The sequence below is a fragment of the Passer domesticus genome, chromosome 6 (assembly GCF_036417665.1).
Source record: "Passer domesticus isolate bPasDom1 chromosome 6, bPasDom1.hap1, whole genome shotgun sequence".
Lineage (NCBI taxonomy): Eukaryota > Metazoa > Chordata > Aves > Passeriformes > Passeridae > Passer > Passer domesticus.
In genome coordinates, this window is record NC_087479.1 from 57,943,722 (window position 1) to 57,967,360 (window position 23,639).

A 23,639-nucleotide genomic window follows, 5' to 3' on the forward strand; every position below is an offset into this window, starting at 1 on the left:
TAGGTGTTAACCAGTTTTCTAATACCATGGTATTGTTGCTTATGTTGACAACAAATATGTCCATGTGAAGAACTTTATGCAAACTTCTGAGGGTTTTTTGCTGCAGAATACTAGTTGAGATTACAAAGACCACTTGTTTCAACAACTTGTAGTGTATGATAATTGTTTTATGTTACATTATTTCTATAGGTGCATGTGTTGCAGTCTGTGGGTTCTACTTCGAGGTCTTGGCCAAATACAGAAACTGCTTGAAAATGAAAGCATAGAGCTTTTTTTGCGTGGCTCTAAATGCTTCCTTTCCTGAAAATCCATTGTAGTTTATTTTCCTGGTTTTGACAGTCCATGAAAAATGTTACCATACAGCATATTTTGTCTTCTGGTAGATGCTGGTGACTCTTGGTGACAATTTAACCATAGAACTTGTGAACGAGCTTTAGACTTTTTAATCAGTCAGTTTTGTTTACTTAGATAGTTTAGCTTTTTAGACCAGAAATGCATTTTGAAAACAAGCAATTATCTTAAAGCTCAGTATAACTTTGAGAAAGCTGTAAATGCTGGAAAGGGAGAGAGATCATGACAAGAAGTGGAGTTGGTGCTGTTGTAGTTACGGTCATCTTTCTCCAGTCATCATGTGTCTTGGTGTAGTACTCACAATTTTATAAACAATGGTGAAGGCTGTATAATAGTAAAACTGCCATAAGAAAAGGAGGAGACAAATGCATTTTCTATTAGTAGCAGTGAAGTAAAGTATCTATTCAGTTTTGTTAAATTGGTGTGCAGGAATTTGGGGTAACCTGGTGGCAGTAGATTGGCTTCCAGCAATGCAGCAGGTTGCAGCTGACAGAAGTGCCCAAGTTTGCTGCTCCCAGATAGGCAAAGCCAGGTTCAGTGGAGACCCAGCTGCCTTTCCCAGCTCCTCCTTTCTGCAGCTGCCCATCTGGGGTAGGAGCTGTCTGCAGGAAGGGCACCCACCCCTGCACAAGGCATGCAGCAAAACCCTGTATTTTCTTGCAAATGGCTGTACCTCTCCTGTAGAGTTTTCAGCCTTGACTAATAAATTATAGCACATAAATAGGCATAATCTGTTGAGAAAAAACAGAATTCTGTTCCAAAGTGACTGCTACTTTGGCACAGATGGAAACTGAAGCTCTTTCAGCTTTGAGGAAACACTTGCTGGGCATCCTGGATTAAGTTATCTATGAGGTGTTTCCAAAGATTACTTCTGTTCTGGGACAACTTAAAATAAAATTCAAGTTTGTATTTGGAAAACACAGAGAACCCAGAAAAAGTGGAAGTTAGGGACAGGCATGTAAAGATAGCAGGACAATTCTATGTAAGACAGCATGAAAAGTAGGGTTTGTGAAAGTACAGGTGGAGAAGCAGTGCAATGTTTTCCAATGGGATGAAAATAGGTAAAAGTTGGATAGCTAAAAGTAGATGTTGGCCAGGCAGAGAAACAGTGATGGGTTATGGAAGGCTCAGGCTAGACTAAACCTTGAAACACAGTCTTGGCTCTCGCTACAAATCGGCTAATGTAGAAGTAAAAATAATAAGTCAGGGGTTTATTATGACATGTCAGGGTTGCGGTCTGTGTCACTCTTTGAATTTGTTCTGTGTAGCCATTATACTTTGCTCTGAGACAAGACAGACGAAAGGTTAGAAGCATACTACCAAGAGGAAAAGAAAAACATTTTCTGTATGAGCGTGAGACCTTCAGATGGAGGGAAGGAGATGAAAGTCTTTGCTCAAGTATCCTAGGGTTCACTGCCATCTGGGATGCAAGATAAGGACAGAGGTTTCCAAGAGGTTTTATTGCGTCCTGCCATAATAAGAGCGATGCTTTTAATTGTTACAGGCAAAATGTATCCTTGGAACACCCTCCCTGACTTTTGGAGCCACACCAGTGATTAACTTGGCTTGGTTAACATGCAGCTGGGTTGCCAGACTCATAATTGCAAAAGTTTTAATTTCCCAAAGGAGAGGAAACCGTATTAGCTGCAGTTCAGTGCAAGAGCCTAGGCTTGGTGTGTACTGTGGGAATGAGACACCATGAAAGGCTAGTCTTCAGGTACATTGCATCCTGATCTCTGTAATAACAAGGTGTCATCCACATCTGGAGATTATTTACTGGGTCACTAAAAGAATGATTAAAGGATATTGCTCACCTCTGTATGACAGGCTAGCAGGAGGATTTTATTCTCCATGTGTCCTGTTCTGTTATCCTGCTATGCTGAAATTGACTCTGTAAACTTGAATTTGTTGAAATTTACCATTAAAACACTCAATATGTATTTTTAAAGTCAAAATAGAAGACTAGAACATTCAATGCTAAGCAGTTACAAGAAAGATATACCCATTGTGGTCATATATTGCATCTGTGACTCCACTGGAGAAACCTCTAAGATTTAACTCAGATGCAGTAATTCCAGCTAGAATTAATAATAATAATAATAGCTGCAGTCCTTGGCAGAGCCTCCAAACAAGGGGAGCCAGGATAGAGTTAGCAGAAAAACTCATGGTCAGTGTGATACACATTTATGATGCCTGCTGTTGTGTCTGTGCCTTGAGAAGTAAGAGACAGCAAAGTTTTCTGTGGCCTTGTAGCATGGCAGGATGCTTTACACTTGTCTGTTTAATTTAATTTTTTACTGTCTTTGTGGGTGAGTCTGTTTTGCAGCCCGCTGCCTTTTGGAGGAAGAGCTCTAATTAATGGTGATGTGCCGTGGTTCAGTGGCAGCTGGTGGATTTCAGACTAGGTCTTTGTAGCCATTTCCACTCAGAATGAGGGGAAGGATAGGTACTCAGCCCTTGATAGTGTAAATGTGGGCTACCTTAAGGTGCTGCTTTGTGACAATGTGAAATTGTCCCACCACGGAGCAGGACATTCCAGGGCTGCTCTCAAGCAGGGTAGTGAGTCTTGCTGCAAGGAGATGAAAGTTGTGTCTTTTCTGTTGTGCTAGAGTTTTGGCCTTGGTAAAACTGTGATTTCCCTTAGCCCATTTAGCATGTGTGTGAGAGAGAGAAAAATATATGCTTTTAAGTTATTTAATAATAAATATTTTTAAGACTTGCTGAAAGAAGGTAACATGAAAAACCTGACTGGATGATTTCAATGACAGTTTATAATGCTGTATGTGTATGCTATGCTATTTATTTCTCAATTCTCTCTTTAAAATGAACCTGGTTGTGTAGAGAGAAACATTTCCATCCTTCCAGCTGCTGCACGGGAAATGTGTTGAGAGCAGTGTGTGATATACTGATCTTTGCCTGCTTGGGAGCTGCACTTGGAACCTCCTCAGGAGCAGCTCCCCAAGGCTAGGATGTGAATGATAAATGTGCATTTGGCAAACTGAGGAGTAAAGCCTGGAACACTGCCAGAGAGTGGAGAAATGGAAATGTAATTGATCACAAAGGCTGGGGTTTTTTGGTTGGTTGGAAAAAGGCTGAAGAAGCTGGAGCTGCCTTGAGGAAAGCAGAGTCCTGCTATTTGAAGTCACACAAATATTGCTCTGGCTCAGCAATGTGTTGCAGTCTGTGGGTTCTTATGGCAGTTTTACTATTGCTCTGGCTCAGCTGTCATATGTTTCCAGTGCTCTCTAGGTTGTTGTTAGTGCCATTCAGGTTGAGGGAGACTATTCAACTCTATTAGTAGCTATTTGTATATTATTTTTTAAAATTGCTCTATTATTAATAATATCTATTATTATAAATGTTATTTATATTTTTTTAAAGCTCTATTTAAAAGCTATTTAATTTAGCTTTTTTAAAGCTAAAGTAACAATCCCCAGTCTCTTTGGGAGAGGAAGCAGATGCCTGACAAGCCTCACAGACAGCAGATTAATGGGGAGCCTTGGCAGAGCTGCAGCCAGAGCTGCCTGACACATTTACCAGGGCTGCCACTCCTTGAGTTGTGTAACATGTAATCATAGTAGTGTTTGCATGCAGAATGATGAGGTGCTACAGCCTCAGTTGAATTTTGTTTAAGGATTTGTATTATGCTGTTTCAAACACATTTTAACATAAACGTGTTTTGCAGATTACTGGCTCTGCTGTAGAGACCCAGCACGTTTCATCAATACTTCTTTCTGTTTACAGTGAACTTGTAAATAAATTATTAGAAGGAAAGACATGACATATTGCAAACCTTCCTCCACATCCCCCCAGATAAAGTTAATCAGGTCGATTTGGACAGCTACTGACAACAAAATTAATTTTAGGGGACCGTTTTGTGGCCATCTGGAAACTTCCATTAATGTTAAAAATTCGAAGTATTTGAAAAAGTCATGTCCTGGTTCTGAAATTCTGAGGTTGTTTGCAAACAGGAGATTTCAAGAATAAGCATAAGTAGATTCTTCTTATTTTTCTTCTAGTTTCAGAGCTGTTTGATAATAGTCAAGCATGCAGACAAACTTTTCTCAGCAATCAGCAGATGTGGGTTTTTTTTAAACATGCTTGTAGTGATGTCAGAACAATGGCAATTGTGGCGTATGTGAAAATACCAGGACTAGAACCAAGCAAGCAAGAGTAACAGTTTTCTAAGTAGGATCTTCTGCTGTCACCTTGTTTTTCATAAAGGTGGACTAGTCCTCTTCTCCCTTGGTTTATAAATATAACCATCTGCATTTGAGAAATGGATTTAATAAAGATAACTAGCATCCTCTCTATCACGCAGCATTTTATTAAGTCACTAGTTCTGTTGCAAGCAGATTTATGTAAGCTTTAAGTGCTTTGGTAATCTCTTCTGTGTAGTTGTAGAAGGAGATAAAAATGCAATAACATTGCTATGTTCTGGCAAGCTGATCCTTTAGGTGTTCCTCTTGTTATTTCCTTTGCTTGCCTATTTGAAATAATATTTTCCCTTTGCTGTGTCTGGCTTGCCTCACAGTGCCTTGTAACAGCAGAGGTGGGTTTTGATATTCTCTAACCTTTGTTAAGGCACATTGATTGTTTTTTGATTATTAACACTTACTGGATTGTATGTAGTATTCCCATGGGTGATTTCATTGCACAGCCTTGTCCAGCATTGCTTTTGCGTAGCTGGGATATGAAACCCAAGACTAAAACCAAATACTTTGGCTGAAAATTTTGCATCTTGTGTCAGTTATGGATGACCAGGTGTTTTGCATTATTGTCTTTCCCCTTGATGAAATACAGCTATTAGCAGCTCAACCTAGGCTGGACTGCACAGATCTGCTGGGCAGGGGAGAGGTGAAACCTTGAAGAAAGAAAAGGAGTGGGGGAACGGGGAACAAATTGTTTGGAAGCAGCTGTTTTGGCTGCTGCTTCTGCTTTCATGCTTTGTATTCTGCAGCATCTCTCATCTTGATTACTTTTAGTATCATATTGATCTTCATAATTTACTCTGTGTTCTTGTCTAACAGTCCAGATTTGAAACCAGCCACATTTTGAGAGAGAGTATAGGGCTGAGAATCCTGTTCCATTTCTCCCTGCCCTAAAAGAGTTTCCTTTCTTCAAAAGTTCCTCCAAATAGCTGACCAAAAAGATGAAATATTGCCAATATTATGTCTTGGTCATATCAGCAGGTGTCCTGTCAATTGTCAGCACTGGGTGAATATACCACTTACTTGTGAATATTTTTTCATATTTGAGATTTTCATAGAGACTTCTGCTGCTTTGCTCTAGCATCTGTTTTTACCTAACTTCATACTTTCTTCAGAAACTGCTGTATAGATTAAAAATGCATGGGTCTCAGAGCTTGTTTCAGTGGAGCAATGCTGAAATCCAGAGGATCATGTTGGTAAATGCCCTTCCAAACCTAGTACCATAAGAAGGTTTTTCATCATTCTAGGCTGTGCTTTTTCTAGCACCTTTGCAAAAGAATATCCACGAGGTTGAGTAATGCATCCTCATGGTTAAAAATGTGCTGTAAGTAGCATAACTGTTAAAAACTTGGAAGACTGTGGATGTAGCATAGTTGAATGCAAAATGCATAATTGCTTGCAAGATCTGATATTGCAGTGATTTTCCTTGTTAGATGGCTGTAGAAGTACTGTATTTTGTGACTGAAATTATTATTGCAATTTTTTTCCAGGCGACTGGCTGGCAATGACCTTACTTTTATCCACCCAAAGGCCTTGTCCGGGTTGAAAGAACTCAAAGTTCTGTAAGTAATTGGGTTGTAGAGCTTCATAGCTTGCTCTGTGCTTTCTTACTGCATAGCCAGACTGTTTACTGGTGGGCTGGAGGAAATGTTTTTGCCCTCTGTCCTTCTAAAGCAGAGCTCTTCTCCTTTTTTTTTTTCTTTACAAAGCCTGCTGGATATGGTCAAGATGATAGTGATGAACTTGACTAAATGGGAATTACTGTATTTTATTAGAATACTTCTTTATTTCTGAAGTATATTTTGTAGCAGAAGAATCAGAGGAAAAATCCTAAAAAGGACATGTAAGCTTTTATTGTTTTGCACACCTTCAGCATACTCTGTCAGGTACCTGACATTGTCAGGTGCCACTGTTACTTAGAGGTTTAATACACTGCTTGACTTACTCCCTACTGGCAATAGAAAAAATTGCTATAGCTTGGTACTTCTCTAGGTGAAAATGCCTTACTATTAAAAAAAAAATCTTTTGTTTTTCATTCTGAAATAAAAATTTTTGTGGCAGTTGTTTTTCCATAGCTAAGGATAGAAAAAGCTTTCTGTTGTTTAAGGTTTTAAAAAACTCTGTTGGAAAACTGCAGCATTTCTGATAATGTAAATACTTCCAAATGGTAGCAGGGTATTAGGTAGCTAATTAAAGAGATGTTAGAAAAAAAAATAGCAGACCTTGAGGTTTTAAAGAAAAAAACCCACAGGCACTATTACCAGGCTACAGATTAGGGAGCTGCCCATTTGCAATACTATTCAATACAATATTTTGTAAATTGAATGCAAAGTGTCAAAGTTCTTGAAGACATATCCATTGCAATACTAACACTGGAGGTGCCTGAAATTCTGGCAGTTCTTGGAAAAATGTGGGACATGGGTTTTAATTAAAAGTTGTGACTTGAATTTTTACCCCAGTATGCACCAAAACTGAGTAAGATTTTACAAGGTTATTTACCACATGACATAGATTGTTCTAGAAGAGAATTTTGAAGAAACCCACAACAGTATAGCTTAATTCAGCTTCGCCCAGTGGTGCTTTGTTGTGAGCACACTTCATAAATTAGATTGTTGATGCATTGTGTATTGATGCAACTTCAGGAAAAATTAGAGGTTTGTGTATTTTCTAGCATGTGTGAGGTAATTCCACAAGAAAACAATAACATATAATCTCTTCTAGCATATTTGTCCTAGTGTTAAGTTGTTTTAACCTCTTCAGCAAGTTCCCAAGGGAATTTCAGCATATTGTGTCACAGCTTGTTCTCTGCAAATTAATGCTGTTAATGAATGAGTTGTAAATAAAACCGAAGTAGATCATTGTTTCATTGCTGCCTTTGGGCATCTGGTCTTGAGAATTCTACATGCATTTACATTCACTAGAAATCTGGGAAACCATAAGAGGACTATGGGCTTTTGTTACCTCTAGCTTTGATAAGGATGATTGTGCAATTCTACTTTATTAACACGGTGGATTTTTACAGAACCCTCCAGAACAACCAGCTGAAGACTGTACCTAACGAGGCCATCAGAGGATTGAGTGGCTTGCAGTCCTTGTAAGTTGCCTTATGTTGCTTTTGGTTTGGGATTGTTCTGAAAGTTCCACTTTCAGTCACTCTGTCACCTTTGCTTCATTCTATAGAGTTATGAACTGTAATAATGTAGGTGTCATAATGTACCTGGAGTTTCTGAAAGTGCAGTTGCAAGTGGAACAAAGTTTCACAATTGAAATTCATGAGGAATTTTATTTGTCATCTTTGGTGGAGTGACCCAAATGCAAACTCTTTCAAAACTCCAGCAGCAGGTACAGGATTGCTGTGTGAGTGCAGTGCTGGTGTAGTTAAACTGTAAACCCTCTTGCACATCCTGAGGTATTTAAGCAATTCTTGAATGTTGTGCAAACATGAATGATGCCCAAGCCTGTTGTATCCAGAGCAGGAAAAGGGATTTCTGGGAAGAAGTGTTACTTGAGGCATGCAGAGTATTGGTTTTGCAGGAAGGTGTTGAAATCTCACAGACAGTTATGAATACCTCAGCCTTTATTGCCACTTGCACATAAGGTATTTCATATGTGCTTATACTATCTCATGGCTTATTATGTTTTATAAAGCATCTTAATCAGACCTTAATAGTTAGTTACAGTTCTCTAGGTAGTAGATGCCTATCACTGTGAGGAGGAGGAGGTGGGAGGGGCTGCAAAATATTTCCTCCTTCCCACTTAGCTCCAGAGAGTGAGGGAGGAGAAGAGAGAGTGTAAATTATGTGTTCTCTCTGTGTCAAAGTTCAGGTTTCTGGCCCAAGACCCTGCTTCTTTCAGATTATGGATTTTGGAAAAAAAAAATTAGTTTTGCAAAGTAGATTTGCAAACTATTGTACAGCTCTTGCAAAGGTGCTTTTCTGCATTCCCTAATCTTGGATCTTGGCCCTGCTTGTTGCAGCTGCTTGGATATTGCAGTGAGCAGGGAATTCAGTGTCCACATTTCACTCTTGTTCTAGTGTGTGTGGAAAAGAGAAAATACCTTGGTCTTGGTGCAAACACTATTGTGTAATAGTAATAAAAGCCCTTCAATTTGCATGATCAGAATAAACCTTTAGTAATAATTTAAAACAAAACAAAAGCTTCTTCTTGGCTTTCAGAATTTCTTTGATGCCAAAAAGAGAAACTGCTTTAGTAAAAATGTTTGTCTACAAATCATCCAGTTCATTTTCAGTGAACATTCTTCTTTCTATACATATGTACAGTAATGTTTGTTCTCTAATTAAAGTTTAAAATATTAAGTCTCCAGTTGCTGGAGATGATTATTTGATGATAATTTCATGTGCAAAAGGGAAGGAACAAAATTTAAGAGAAAAATTATGAATGTATAGATTAAGTAATTATCTATTTTTTAAAGAAATCATGTGTTCTTTAGTATTTTTTGAAAGATGACTATGTTAGAACTATTTTTAAAAAAGCAAACAATTTAGTTTTGAAAAAAAATTACGGTTATGTAAGGTTGTATGATGTAATCATTATAATCACTTGACCAAAACATCCTTACAATTAAGACAAAATAGTATCACCTTAAAATGTGGTGAGATTTCCCCTTCTAGGAGCTTCAATGTTCAAGGGCAAATGATAAAATATATCAATTTCAGGATGGTGATAAAGGAGGAAATTAGGTTAGTAAGTAGTAGCAAGCTGCTTGTTACTTTTTTCTGAGGAGAAGCAAATTGAGACTTCCAGATAACCATTGGAAATATGGTGGGCAAATCCAGTGTAGAAGTCACTGGTACCAGAGTCCCAGACAGTTCTGAGCTGGGAGGATCACTGCATCCAGCGCTCTAGTGAATGGTCAGGGAGCTGAATTAATGAATTAATGAGTTACACAGGGATTGGAGCCATGGCCTTGGTGTTAGCAGCACCATGCTCTAACCAACTGAGCTCATCTGAAGCTCAGGAGGATTTGATCTTGGGCTGGTTTTTTTTCCATCCACTGATGTGACTCAGCTTTTGGTTTGCAATGTGTTAGAATGGGCAGGAATTTGAGAATAAATTGGGTTTTGAGACAAGTGTAGTGGGAGATCAAAATAATTTTTTCTATGCAGTTTGTTTACTTCACCAGAATGCATTTTTGTGATTTTAATGAATTTCAGGAAAACTTTGTTAGCATTATTAATGCATAATTACACTGACTATGCATATCCCCTAGTAATGTAGATAGCACCTTCTGGTAAAGGAATGTAAAAGTGGTCCTCTGAATTTTGTGTCTGAACATGGAAACATAAGTGTCATCATCCTGTTTTATTGTCTAAAGAAAAAGGAAAAAAAGTTATTTATTTCCCTCACTAAGGAATTTTTGTTAGTTCAAAACTCCCTAGTTGCTGCAAGCCTCTTTTAAAACAAATAATTCATTGCAGATTATGATAGAAAAAACTGCTTCTGCTCTTCTATATGACCTCCATCCCAAACCTACAAATTTAAATGTTACTGAGCTGTCCCTCTTTTGGCAGTTTGCCAGTTTGCTCTGAAGTATGGTTCAGGGGTATTTTTTTCCCTTGGTGAAGGCACAAATTACTTCCTCATTAAACTTTATAGTATATTGATAATAATTTCATTTTAAGCACCTTTACAGCTGTTTTCTGTCTGAATGTGCTCCAGTTTTTAGGTTCATAGGAAGGCAGTTGCCCCGGTGTGGTATGTGTTAACAGACTCAGCAGACATACCTGGGTGGAAATAAAGGAGATGGTTGTAGGAGCTTCATGGTCTGTAGTGTTTATATTACAGCTGGTGAGTAGCCAGCCTGGTTCAGGATACTGAATGGCAACTCTTTATTTTCTGTTTGCATTGAATGTTTTTTCCCAGCTCTGGCCTCCAAAAGAGAATTAGAATGGGGTTCTTTATATGGAGGTGAAATTTAGCAGAATTAAGGAGTTGGACTGAGGGGAAGCTTGCTGTGTAGTACCCCAGACAAGTTTGTCTGGCAGGATGTGTGCTCACATTGCAGGGTGCTGTGAAGGTGTGGCTGTGAGATGGCTCTGCTGAGGGAGAAGCCACTGTTTGTCCAGCTTGTGCCTCTTTCAGTAGCAGAACAACCTGACAGAGAGCTTCACAAACGTGTCTTGGTGCATTTTGGTTACTGCAAAGCACGTTGTTGATAGTAAAGGGCATGAAGTACCTTGTGTTTTAGGTCTGGAGATGGTGTTGGTGAGGTTTGTGGGCAGTCCCAGGGTCACACAGAGATCAGGAGGTGCAGCAACACAGTGCTGCAGCTGCTTCCTGGGAACCACCAGGGAGCCATTGAGCAAAGTCTCTCCTCTAAGTGCCTTGGCATATTTCACTGTGATGACTTATTTTGTATTTATTCTGAGCTTTGACCCAGAATTTGGGGATTTGTAAAATGGGTCTGTAAACTGCAGCAATCTTCAGGGCTGCTCTGACTGACCCTAGAAACCCAGCAACACAGGACTAGTAGGAATATTCTAGTACAGTCCCGAGTGTGTGACAAATATTGGAAATACTCTATTTAAACAAAGACTTTCAGATGCTTTACAAAGGAGACCTTTATTCCACTTGAATAAAAAACCCACAAACCTAATTGCCACTGTGCATTTGCCATCAAATCCAGGAGTCTTCTGAAAGCCTGTCAATACCTGCCAATGTGTTAGGCATGATTTATTGTAATTGCAGTTCTGCTGTCCCAGCACATGTGCACACTTGTCCACATGCGGGGAATACTCGAGCATTCTGCAGCAGCAGTTCAAAGCACTGCAGCTTAGCAGTTGTGCCAGATTCCCAAAGTGTGGGGTTTGGGATGCTGCCAGCGTGATCCTGAGCTGTGATAGCTGCTGCCTCTGCTGCTGGGTGGGTGGGTGTTCACCTGAGCTGCACGCCGAGTGTCTCCATGCCTGTGGTCAGCGGGCATTCTCTGCGCTGCCCGCTGGCGCTCCTGGCTCCCTCAGCAGCCTGCTCTGTTCAGCAGGACCATAACCAGTTCTTCAGCCTGCTTCCCTATCTTAGGAGGCTGGAGCAGCCTTGAGGCAGGGTAAGGCAGGAGGCATGAATGTGCTGAACTGGCATGGGATAATGTTTTCTGGGAGTGGGCATCTTCTCGGCCCAGGTGGGAAAGACTGGGCTCCCAATGTAGAACTGAAAGGAATGAGAGCAGAATCATGCTTTGCAGGGTAAAAATGTGTGGTAAAAGCATGGGGACAGAGAATGGAAGCAGATTTCAGTCACATTAAAAAATATAAAGATGACTGAAATATGTCTGATTATAAAATAATTTTTAACATGTCTGGTTATAAATTAATAGAGATTTAAATTAGTACAAATAAATTCAGACGTATTTCAAATACAGGCTATAACACATAACAACTGCAGTCTTGAATTTCTAGCTTTTTTGTATTTTAGGAAGGGTTCCTTATACAGATCAAGTTAATATATGTCATTATTTAAAAAGTCGAATCTAGAAACATTCTGCTGGTAATGAAACTGCCCAATTTTAAGCCATAGTTCATGCTGCTGACAATTTTAGTAATGTAAACCATAAACACAAAATGTGTCAGAAGGGAAGATCCATGAATTCAGAGAGAACAATACAATAAAATCTTATATCAAAAATAGGTAGTTCTATTCTAATTCTGCTATCTTCTTAAAGAGTGCTTTAGGGCTCCAGTTGATAATTTTGTGATTCTGGATTGTAGTTTGGAAGGACAGGACATGTCTGTAGGGACAGTAGTGTCTGGGAGGCTGTGGAAGGTGTTCATCAACAGCAATGACTAGAAGAAGTTAAGAAGCTTTAAATGGTTTTATATGTAGTATGCACCCCTTAGTGTGGCAGGTGTTTTTTCAGGTAAGCACCTTTTAATGGTCTGCATTCAGAGGTTTTCCAGTGTCCTGCTTTGCTATTACTAAGGGGTTAAAGGGCATCAGCCCTCAGATTTAGTCTGTGTTAAGGTACGGGATTAATCAGAATGTGTCGATTTCTTTCATTCCCATTTTCCCTTCAACCTGTAAAGCCACTACAGACTTAAATACACTGAATATGTTGTTGTTCCTTGACTCTTTAGAGTTAAGAAGTATAAGAGCTCTTCTGAGTAGGTCTGATTGTGCTTTAAAAACTTTAAATATACTGCTTTGTATACTTCGCTTACTTTTCTATGTCATCTTTACCTTTAGAAGGTGTTCTGGTTTTCCTGAAAGTGAGGTATGTTTTTTTGTGAACTTCAGGAATTTCTGGCATTATTCTAGCCCTTTTTTTTTAAAAACTTCCATGCTTAAGGAATTGCTAAGTTTAAATAAAACCAGGAAATTATTTAGAAATTGAATGATTAGAAACTTACGTGTTGTGAAAGTTAAATAGCGTGTAGGCAAAATAGTCTGAATCCTCTGTGGGGTCTTTGCAGCAAACTGTGACCTTTTACTGGTACCATCTGAACAGATGTGAAGAAACAGAAGTGATGGAAACAGCTTCAGCATGTATCACTAGTTCCTGAGGGCTGCTGTAAATTGGTCTTTGAATGAAGCAAATCCTTGTGTTGATGTTCTCAACAGCCAGTGCCCAGAGAGGCACTGCTGGATGCAGTGAGCAAACTCTCGAGTACTCTAAAGTGCCTCTGTTAACATGGGTTTCTGCTTCCCCCTGCAGCAGGATTCCCAGGTACCAGGCTTATCGGCACTCAACTTCCAGGCTAAAAACCTGCTCCGCTGTTATTGGAGTGAGTTCTTTGTGGTTTTTGAAGGAGCACTTTAAAGAGCAACGTTCTTTAATGATTGCCATTGAGCATAAGTGGTTTAACACAAGAGCTGGGAGTGATTTGCCTTTTATTAACATCAGCAGTAAACTCCTGCTGTACAAGGCTGTTAATTAGGCTATTAGTACAAGGCTTTAAAACTTCCTAGTGCTGAAGCCTGGAAGACTGAATGTGGTCACAGATGAGGGTTGGTGTGGCTGGTCCTGGAGGCCTCTCAGGTGTTACCTATGGGGGATGCAGGCTGTAGGGCACTTGCCCTAAGCAGTGAGTGTGCATTTGCGTGTAAAATTTCATTTATGTGTGTGTTACATTTGGAACTCCTATTCGTATGAATTGGGGTAGGCGTTCTTACTAGTTCTGGTCTCCTTAAAGCAGAGTCTATTGTTTGAAGAGCCTGCTATGTTCTGTTTTAACAATATATCAAATACTGATGTGAGAGCTGCTGAATTTAGGTTTCTATCATCCTTCTGCTCTTTTCTTCTGAAGTTGGTGCTTGTGTAAGGAGGGGACATGAGAGGAATGAAAGTGAAGATGACAGCTCCACAACTGAACTCTTAATTTATAGGCTGAAATGTAAAGGTCTCTCAAGCCAGTGTCTATAAGAAAGCTGGAATTGAAGTAGCTTCTGAAAGATTAAGGTCAAATTTGAAGAATATACTTGTATCTTTAACAATATAATGGAGAAAGACTTTGTACAAAGTCCAGTCCAAGCAAAGAATATTGCTTGTTTTTTGTTAATTATTGGAGCTAGGGAATATTCCCTTATCTACCTTAAGAAAAGTTGTGGTCCTTAATTTTCAATGTTTTGTGAAGGTTGTCAAATATTTTAGGTTGGCTTTTCAGTTGTTTCACTAAGTGCTTTGTTTTGTGCGTTTCACACTAAATAGGAGTGTTTCAGCTGTGTTTTGTGCATTCAGTATTGTGTGGATAAGCTTTGACTGTTTGGAAGAGAAAGAAAAACAACTGTGGCATATTGGGCTCTTAGCAGAAATGAAGGAACACAAAAAATTGTGGATGAGGCCAAATAAATTAAAAATATCACTTTCCAAACCTCCCTGGTAATGTCAGTAGTGGGTGGTGGTGTTCTTTCCCCCCTCATCTTTGCTGCTCTGGGCAGCAGTAGAAAATAAACACAGTAGCTGGGATGGCTGTGGAGAGTCATCAGTTGAAAGTGTGATCCTTGGGTGCTCTATCCTCCTGTTCTGAGGGACAGAGGGCTTGGCAGAGCGGGGGTGAGACATCAAAAATCAGGGTGAAAATCACATATCAGGGTGAGACATCATCTCCACAACTGTCTCTGTTCTCCCTAACTGAGCTCAGCTCCGCACTGTGTGCATCCATCCTTCCTCTGTTCACCTCCTCCTTTAAGGCTGGGAGAGGAGGAGCAGGACGTGGGGCTTTTCTGTGTGCTTTTGTTTTCCAAAGTCTCCTAGAATAAATGGAATTTAGCAAGGTGCCAGTGGAAGTACAGATGGACTAGACGAGTGGGGGCAATGATTGAGGCCTGTCTCTTGAGTATGCTGCTCTTAAAAAATCCCAAACCAACTCCTTCCTCCAAAAGAAAAACAACTGAGGAGAAAAAAAAAGGAGGAGAGGGGTAGGGAGAAATTAGAAGACTCAGATATGTTTATTCCATTTGGAAATAATTTTTTGATCTTGAGGGAGCTGTGTAAATTTAGGAGAGAAGAAAGACAGGTAATTTCTAATTGCTTTTTTTTCTGAAGCAGAGCCTCAGGCGTTTTTCCTCTCTTCCCCCAGCCTCTTTGCTTTCCTCCTTTATTATCATCAGACTTAGTTTCTCTGAGATGTTCTAGTCTCCATGCAGCCTAAGAGCATTCAAATAGGATATCATGCTCAGACCATGGGTGAGTGATGAGGGGATGCCAGTGTATGAACCACAGGCATTGACTCTTTGATGTACACCTCTAGAGCTAATGACACCTCACTCATCTTAGGAGAGAACTTTGACTGCAGACAATATTGTAAGTTCCCATTTGTAATAGCATATTGCTTAATTTGGTGTATTTTTAGACTTTTTACTACATGGAAATTCAGCTGATGACTTTTTTTTCATAATAAATTGAAATATGCAAACCGCATGCATCACAACAACAAACCTCTGTTTTAAGGAAAAAGATTAAGTGTGTTAAATTTGTGATCAGCCTTGTCTTCTGCATTAACTCTTAGTCAGGGTTGTCTTCTCCCTTTGAATTCTGCATGTCCTTTAAGTGCTGGGATCAGATCTGTTGTGACTGTGCCTGGGGACAAATGCAGTGAAGTCACTTGGTCCACACTGCCTGCCCAGAGAAGGACAGGATGAAGGGCTGGAGGAAATTACTTCTGAAACTAGCCCAGCTAGACTTTCAAGAGCATATCTGATCATGGCTTTAGAAACTGGAGAGTGCCAAGTAATTCCAGAGCTGTGCTGATTTGTATCTTAATGAGCATCCCTGCTACTGGAGGAGGGTGTGTGTGTTCTGTGTCCCTGCACCATAGCTGGTGCAGCAGTCATTTCACACCAGCTGTGCAAGGTGCTTGCCTTGTGTTTGCAGGGAAGTCACCATGGTGCAGCACCATGGTGTGGTCACCTGGAGAAGCCTTTAGGTCAGAGGGCCATCAAATACTGCCCAGTGCTCTCTGCTCTGTGCCTTCTCAGACCCACTGAGGGCCACGGACTATGAATGTTTTGCTTCTTCCCAGCATATGGAATAACCTCTGGGTCCTAAATATGTCCCTTTGTCCCCTCTTAGTTACTGCAAAGATTAACCCTGTCATGGTTGGAACCAGGACAGTTACTATAGCTAATTGTGCAATTTGCATTCATGTAGGGAAAAAGCATGATGGCAAATGCAGTGCTGTACAATAGGTAATAGTACTGATGTGCTATTTTGTTTTGGAGAATGTTAGAAAAGATCAGGGGCGAGAGAGCAATCAGTTGTAGTTGAGCTGTTTTATTTGTTGGGATAATTCATAACTCTGACTTGGTTCACAAGCAGCTTTTAATAATCTTGTTCCCCAAACTAGGTGCTTTGTTACTGTATAGCAGTGCCACAAAACAAAGCATACAACACTACACGATGCTGCCCACAAGGGTGATGTAGGGGTAATCCATTCAAATTAGTAAGTGCTTCTGCAGTCTTAGATATGCTGTCAAGCTACTGTTTTAAGGGTTTTTTGCTGTGTTAGAAGCTAGGGGTTTTGTGGGAGATGCCTTATAGAGTTATTAATTCATTTGGTTAGCTGATTATAAGCATATCAATTTGTTCAAATGTTTTATTAAAAATGTCTGAAAAGTTTATTATGAAACTTTATTTTATGGGCTCTTCATTTGCCTTGAAAAGGGTTTTCATGTATCTTTCAATAAAACTTCAAACTTTGAAGTATTGAATTATTTCAGTGAAAGACACAGAAGCTTGAAAAGAGATGTTCACGAATAGTAGGGCTTCAGCTGGACTTTGCTGATGTGTGGTCTGTGAGTTTGTTGATGAGTTCTTTGTTGCACTGCAGGCGCTTGGATGCTAACCACATCACTGCCATCCCAGAGGACAGCTTTGAGGGGCTGCTGCAGCTGCGGCACCTCTGGCTGGATGACAACAGCTTGACCGAGGTTCCCATCTCCCCGCTCAGCAATCTCCCCTCCCTGCAGGCCTTGACGCTGGCTCTCAACAGGATAACTCACATTCCTGACTATGCATTCACCAACCTCTCCAGCCTGGTTGTTCTGTGAGTGCTTGTGTTGCACAGGGCACTTCGCTTTTCTCCTCATTTACGCTTTGGTTAATCCAGGGTGGCACTGAAAATGGTTTGCTCAGCTGGCTACTGCCAACCTGAGATGATACCATGTATGGTAGAGAACCTGCTGATGGTTTGCTAAAGACTTGCTCCTAAACAAAAAGCCACACTGGTTGTGGGTGGTGGGATTTGATTTCTGACATCTCATTATATACTGAATACTTCACAACAGTGGTTGTCAGAGAAAGCTTTCAGAGATACAAAAAGAAGAAAAAATTATTTTATCTGAAACCTGTCTCTTTGTATTCTTAAAAATCTCTGTGGAATAATAAGAATAATATGTTTGATTTCTGAGTTTGCTGTATTTTTATCACATTTCTGAATAGTGATTAAATATTTAAAATAGGTTGTCTTGACTGCAAGCAATCTTATTATTTTTCCATATGAGGATGAAATATTCTGTCTGGAAGTGAAAGATACTCTTCTGTGTAATCCACCCCATGTAATGTTTTTTCCTAAACTGTTTAACTCTCTTGATTTCATAGAAATATCTGGTAATTTGTTAACTTATATGAAATCATTCACTTGTTTTGGTTTTGTTTTTCAGACATCTTCATAATAATAAAATAAAAACTATAGGAAAACACTGTTTTGATGGATTAGACAACCTTGAAACCTTGTAAGTATGTTTCTTAAAATGAATTGTGGTCTGTGTGTCTCAGTCTCAGCTTAATCAAGATTGCCATGCTGGTGATGACAGTTTTGCAAATCAGTCATGTGTGCACTGACACTTAGGTCCAGCTGAGTTTTGGAACTGCAGGCTGGTACCAGTGCCCTGCCCCCCAAAAACGAATTAACTAGGTTGAGCAGCAGGTAAGCACTGGCCTGGCTGAGATGTCATGCTGGGTGATGTGGCTCTAGTGTTCCTAGCCCTGGTCTAGCTGGTGTACCTTTGCACAGCACTCTGCTGAGCCAGGTGGACAGATCACAAGTGTTTGAGTGGCCCCATGAGTGATAAGGGACAAATATTTGTTTCTAGGTTTCCTGTAGGGTTAAACATATATAGGATACGTTGCCAAAGCTGTTGTGTGACACTAGGAGTTTCTGAGGGGGTCTGAGAGGGCTGTGGCTCCATTGTTCCTCATCCTGGAACTTCCGAGTGCCTCAGTGGCAAGAACTGGCTTTCAGCTGCTTGATCCCATTTCCCTGGAGCTCACTCAGGGTATGTCCAATAAGTGATACCTCCCTCAGCAGTGCCTTTTTGTATGCTTTGGGGAATGCTAAATGAGTGGAGCTAATGAAGGAGGCGAGGGTGAGGCAGTGACAAGCTCTGTTAACATGAGGAGCTTGGAGGAGTCCAGAGATGCTGCTTACTTCATCTCTTTCACCCTCAATTAAGCAATGATGTGCTGGGTAAATAGATACAGCTGATGCAGGACTCTGAAAATGGGTTTTGCCTTCTATAAAGAATCCCTTTTGCAGAGGTCCTGACATTACTGCTGGGAGAGTGACAGCTTAACTGAGAATTCAACAGATCCCACTCACCAGTCTGCCATGAGGTTTTTCCATGCTTCTGATCAGTATTTATAATTGGTTTTGCTGCAGGATCTGCTTTTACACAATGGTTTATTTACTGTTTGTTTTTTAAAACCTTGACAAAAGGTATTCTTAGTCAGATGATAATAAAGAGTATTAATTTATATCTACTTAAAAAAAAATCTTTGAAATCATACTCCATTTCTGTGTAAATTCTGTTGAAGAAAAATCTATGAGGTATTGAAAAATACTGAGCTTTGCAGTAAGGAAATATTATTTGACTTGATATGAATAATCCTCTGGGTAATAATAAATATCTTACCTGAGTTATTAGCTGGTTATAAAGCATGTAAAACATCAGAAGATTAAATCTAAGATGAAGTTCTTCTATGACCGTAGTTAAAGATGTTCTGAGAACTTTTTTTTGTGTTGGAATGTCTTAAAAATTATTTTGACAATTCATGGCTACTGTTGAAAATTTTATAATGTTCTTGCTTTATTTCTTCTAGGGATTTAAATTATAATAACATGGTAGAGTTCCCTGAAGCCATAAAAGCACTTCCAAGTCTAAAGGAGTTGTGAGTATTACTTATTCTCCCTTTTTACCAAGTGTTTTTTTTTTTCCTTTTCATAAATAAAAAGGAAAAAAAAATCCTGGATTTAAGAATGCTTGTCTCATTGTGCAGGAGCCTAAATTAGATTAAGTTATGCTAAGTGAGGCTATGATGAAAAGAAAATAAAATCATCATCTAGAGAAGGGCATGTGTTGAAAATGTTTTTGGAGTTACATAAGCAGGAGTAGCATTAGCATAGATCTGAATCAGGAGAGGGTTCTGGCCTCCAGGTTAGATACTCATTGATGATGCACGTTTTCCTTGTGCCCTCCTTAACAGATGAGTGAGAAAAGCGAAAGTACAGCATCGTGTTGGGTCAAAAGAATTCCTTTCTTATGAAATACTTGCAGTTTAGCTGCTGTGCAGTGAACAGAAATCATTCATATTATTCCTGCAGATGGACTTAGTCCTATTGCTATGGCAGGATTGGGAATTGAGTAGGTATGATGAAAATCACTACTGGTTGAATCTGCTGGCAGTATAGTTTTAAATGCTAATGTTTAAATGTTTTTCTGTGTTGATGTCTTTAGGGGATTTCACAGTAACTACATTTCCATAATTCCTGATGGTGCATTTGCAGGAAACCCCCTTCTAAGAACGATGTAAGTAATTTTCATCTGTCTGTTTTTGGCCTTTAGCAGCCAGTGACTGTAAGAACAAACACTGAAATGTGTTTTTCATTTTCCAGACATTTGTATGACAATCCTTTGTCTTTTGTGGGGAACTCAGCATTTCAGAATCTGTCAGATCTGCATTCCCTGTAAGTACCTTTTTGACAATACTGTACAAAGGGGTATGAAATGTTGTGGCTAAGAACTCTAAATAAATAAATTTTCTGACTCCTCCTTATATTAGAGGGTTTTTTCAGTAAGTTCTAATAAATATTGTTATTGTTGGGAATATCTAGTTTTTTAAGAAGCTCTATTAAATATGCTCTACAACTTTTTTTTTTAATTACCTTTCATAAGATACATAACCCAAGGCCAAATGCTCAGATTCTTAGTTAAACAATCTGCAGTATGTCCTTGGTGGTTTTTTGAGCAGGGATGTACATTGTGAGAATGTTTTGCAGGTTAGTGCATGTATGCCCTTAGAAGATACCATTTCAGGGGGTGATGAGTAAGCAAAATGGAGAGAGATTTGGAATTGCAAGCTGCAGTTTTCATGTGTATTGATAGCACTCTTTGCAGTTTGATGAATTGCAGTTGTTTGCTCATGGAGGAGTAATTTATTAACCAAATGAGTAGCATAAGAAGCAGTGAAAAGATAGTGTTTCACACATTATTCAAGTATAAAATTTAAAAGCAGTAATAATGTTAGAATGTCTCCTTGGTGTAAATATCTACCTGATAATAAGACTGAATGTCCCAATTCAATTTCATAGTAGTTCACACCTGATTTTCATGGGGATTTTTTCCAGGGTCATTCGAGGTGCCAGCATGGTGCAGTGGTTTCCTAATTTGACAGGAACCGTAAATCTGGAGAGCTTGTAAGTGCCTTCTGCAGAAATAAATTCTTGGGTTTGCCTCTTGGGAAGTAATTGAAATATGATTAGTGAATCTGGAGAGCAACTGCATATATGTTCTCTTCCTGTCAATAAATGTCATGATAGTTTTCCTCACTGTGATACCTGGGAGACTAACCTCCTCTCCCAGAAATAAAAAACAGAAAAATTGTCCTCTTAAAAAAAACCCAAAAAAAACCAAAAAAACAAAAAAACAAACAAACAAAAAAAATCAAAAAAACCCCACAAACAAAAAAACCCAAAAAAATAAACAAAAAAAACCCAACAAAACAAACAAAAAAATTTTGGTGGGTGAATCTAGCATCCTGATAGCATTCTGTTCTGATATATCCTTGTCATGCCATCTGTCAGAAACAAAACCAGCATTTATATGTGTGGGTTTGTTGTTTTTTTTTTCCCACAGAACTCTTACAGGAACCAAGATAAACAGTATTCCTGTTAATTTATGCCAAGAGCAAAAGGTGCTTCGAACTTTGTAAGTATATATTGTGCCTCTCTTCATGCATCAGAATGTTTTGAAAGAAATTGAAATCTAATTTAAAATAAAAGTGTTGCTTTCAATTTTTCATCCTAATAGTTCTACCAAAGTTGGAAATGTGGTTTTTTGATTGTTTTGTGATTTGATGTAATGCCTTACACTCCTTAAACAGAGTCTCCTTTATAGGGATATGTTACATTTGTCATGTGTTAGAGAGATATGTAAGGTGATGCTGCAAAGACCAATCTTCAAATTTGTTCTGCCACCACTGATTGTTAACAGAAGCTCAGTCAGCTACATTCAGAGGTTAAAGAAGAGTTTAGTTACAGTGCCTCAACTTCTTGTGTTCAGGAGCAGAGCAGAGATCATCAGGAACCAAAGACATGGAGATGAGAAGTAGGAAGAAGATAGCAATGCAAAGGCTAGGCATAAAAAGCAGTGAGGATGTGTTAAAATTAATGCAAACAACCCCAAACTGGTAACTGAAACCATTAGGGGATGAGAACAAACCATGTTTGCAAAGGATGCATGCAGGAAAATGTGGAACAAAAGCAAATCCTGAAAAAGGGAGGAGAAAAAATATGTTCTGTTTGATAGAAGAAAAACAGGAGAAAAAAATTGAGGTGGGATTTATTTTTTAACAGCTGTTTGCCTTTCAAATTTTAACATAGTTTGCTTGTTTCTAGTCTTGTTTTTCTTCATTGTCTCACAGAATATTTTGAGTTTTTCTAGCTTTGCTTAAGCAATCACCAGCACACTAAACAAAATTGGCACCAAATTTGTAGGCTTTACATGCAGTTTACCTAGTTTCTCCTAAAAAAGCAGATTATGAATAATTTTTTTAGATTATAACTCTCTGAATTCAGGGAGCATGTCCTAAATGTTTTTAGGGTATGTGTATACTGAGATGCAGAGTTCACACTTGTGATTCCCTCTGTGATTTTTCTCTAAACTACCCTTGGTTTCTCAGCAGAATGGTACTAACAGGATGATTTTTCTGTCATTCTATTTAATAGTTAAAAGTGATGAGATGTTTCAAGTAGAAAGGAGTTGAACTAAGCACCCTTCTCCCATTTTCTGTTTTGAAGGGACTTGTCTTATAACAATATAAAGGACCTCCCAAGTTTTAAGGGCTGCCACACCTTGGAAGAAATGTAAGTAGAAATAAGTGTTGTTTATTTTTATAAACTCTTTAGTACTCTGAGTCCACATCTCTAGAGATGTTTTTACTTCATGTTTGATCCTAATTTTGAAAAATTAAGGACAGAGAGAGAGAGATCTCATGAGAAGTGTTCCGGACAGAGAATTCAACCACTTGTGCCTTCCTTAATTATCTAATGCTTAATTATTCCTGTGGCACAAAAGTAATAAAAGACACAGCCTAATCCTGCATTTCATAGTAGTACTGCTATGCTCATAAATGGAATGGTTAGAATATGCCCAAAGACTCCACTCAGAATGGAGAGTTGCTTTGTATTTCAGTATGTCTCTCCAGTGCTTGCAAAGTGTTACTTTTAGCTTGAAAGTAATTCAGTCCACACTTAAAAGTTTGTTCTACATTAAATAACTTGTAAATTGGGATTGGGCAGAGGTGCCAGGAAGGTGCTCCATGGTTGTATGAACATAGCTGATGCAGAATACTTGACAGTCTGTCTACAAGGGGAAATGAGTAAAACTTGGCACTGATAAGGCTAAAGCCATCCATTAGCACACACCAAGCTATCCCTGTGCTTGAAATCAGCTAATAAAGTTTTGTTTCTGCTTCTTCCCTTTGCAGTTCCTTACAGCATAATCAAATCCACGAAATTGCAGAGGACACCTTTCAAGGACTATCCTCCCTTCGTGTCCTGTGAGTGCAGATGTAGCTGCATGCTGAGTGAAACAAGATCCTGGTTTTGATTCCTGTGTAAACTGGTGTCAGGGTTTGGTGTTACAAGTTTGATTGATGGCACAAGGCCAGCAGCCAGTTTCAGCCCTGTTCCTTCTATTCTCCATTTTATTTTTCTGGCCTATAAAAATATTTTTATAAATATGAAGTCTAAAAAATGAGATTTTTTTCAGCGGTCTAGTATTTTGCATTGTAACTACATTAGTCCATTATATAGTATTTGTTGGAGAGGTCCTATCTGGTTTCCTCAGGAGAAGCAGATAAGTAAATAATTATTCTCTCCCCTTACAACTCAAGCTATATTAAGTTAGCAGAAAGAACAATTCAGAAAAAGACAGGTATTTTAAGAAGAATGTTATAACTCATGGTGGTCCAGTAGGAGCTGTAGCTGGGTTTGAAATGCAGCAAAGCAGGTGCTCCTCTGCTTGTTCTTTTGTTGTCCTCCACCATCTCTCCCAACATGCCCTGCTATAGATGCAGTTGTCACCAAAGTGATCATCCTGGCACCTTTGTGCTGGGAATAGGAGATG

At 39.1% G+C, this 23,639-nt stretch overlaps 1 protein-coding gene across 2 annotated transcripts in view; it reads left to right on the plus strand.

Annotated features, from left to right (window-relative positions):
• The window catches only part of LGR4 (leucine rich repeat containing G protein-coupled receptor 4), an 80,322-nt gene that overhangs the window by 48,256 nt on the left and 8,427 nt on the right, over positions 1-23,639 (plus strand). For both annotated transcript variants that reach the window (XM_064426066.1, XM_064426067.1), the window contains exons 3-13: positions 6,053-6,124; positions 7,585-7,656; positions 16,844-17,059; positions 17,676-17,747; positions 19,114-19,182; positions 19,749-19,820; positions 19,907-19,978; positions 20,639-20,707; positions 21,147-21,218; positions 22,310-22,375; positions 22,999-23,070. In XM_064426066.1, the coding sequence (XP_064282136.1) occupies positions 6,053-6,124; positions 7,585-7,656; positions 16,844-17,059; positions 17,676-17,747; positions 19,114-19,182; positions 19,749-19,820; positions 19,907-19,978; positions 20,639-20,707; positions 21,147-21,218; positions 22,310-22,375; positions 22,999-23,070 (924 nt within the window). The remainder of the gene's footprint in view (positions 1-6,052; positions 6,125-7,584; positions 7,657-16,843; positions 17,060-17,675; positions 17,748-19,113; positions 19,183-19,748; positions 19,821-19,906; positions 19,979-20,638; positions 20,708-21,146; positions 21,219-22,309; positions 22,376-22,998; positions 23,071-23,639) is intronic.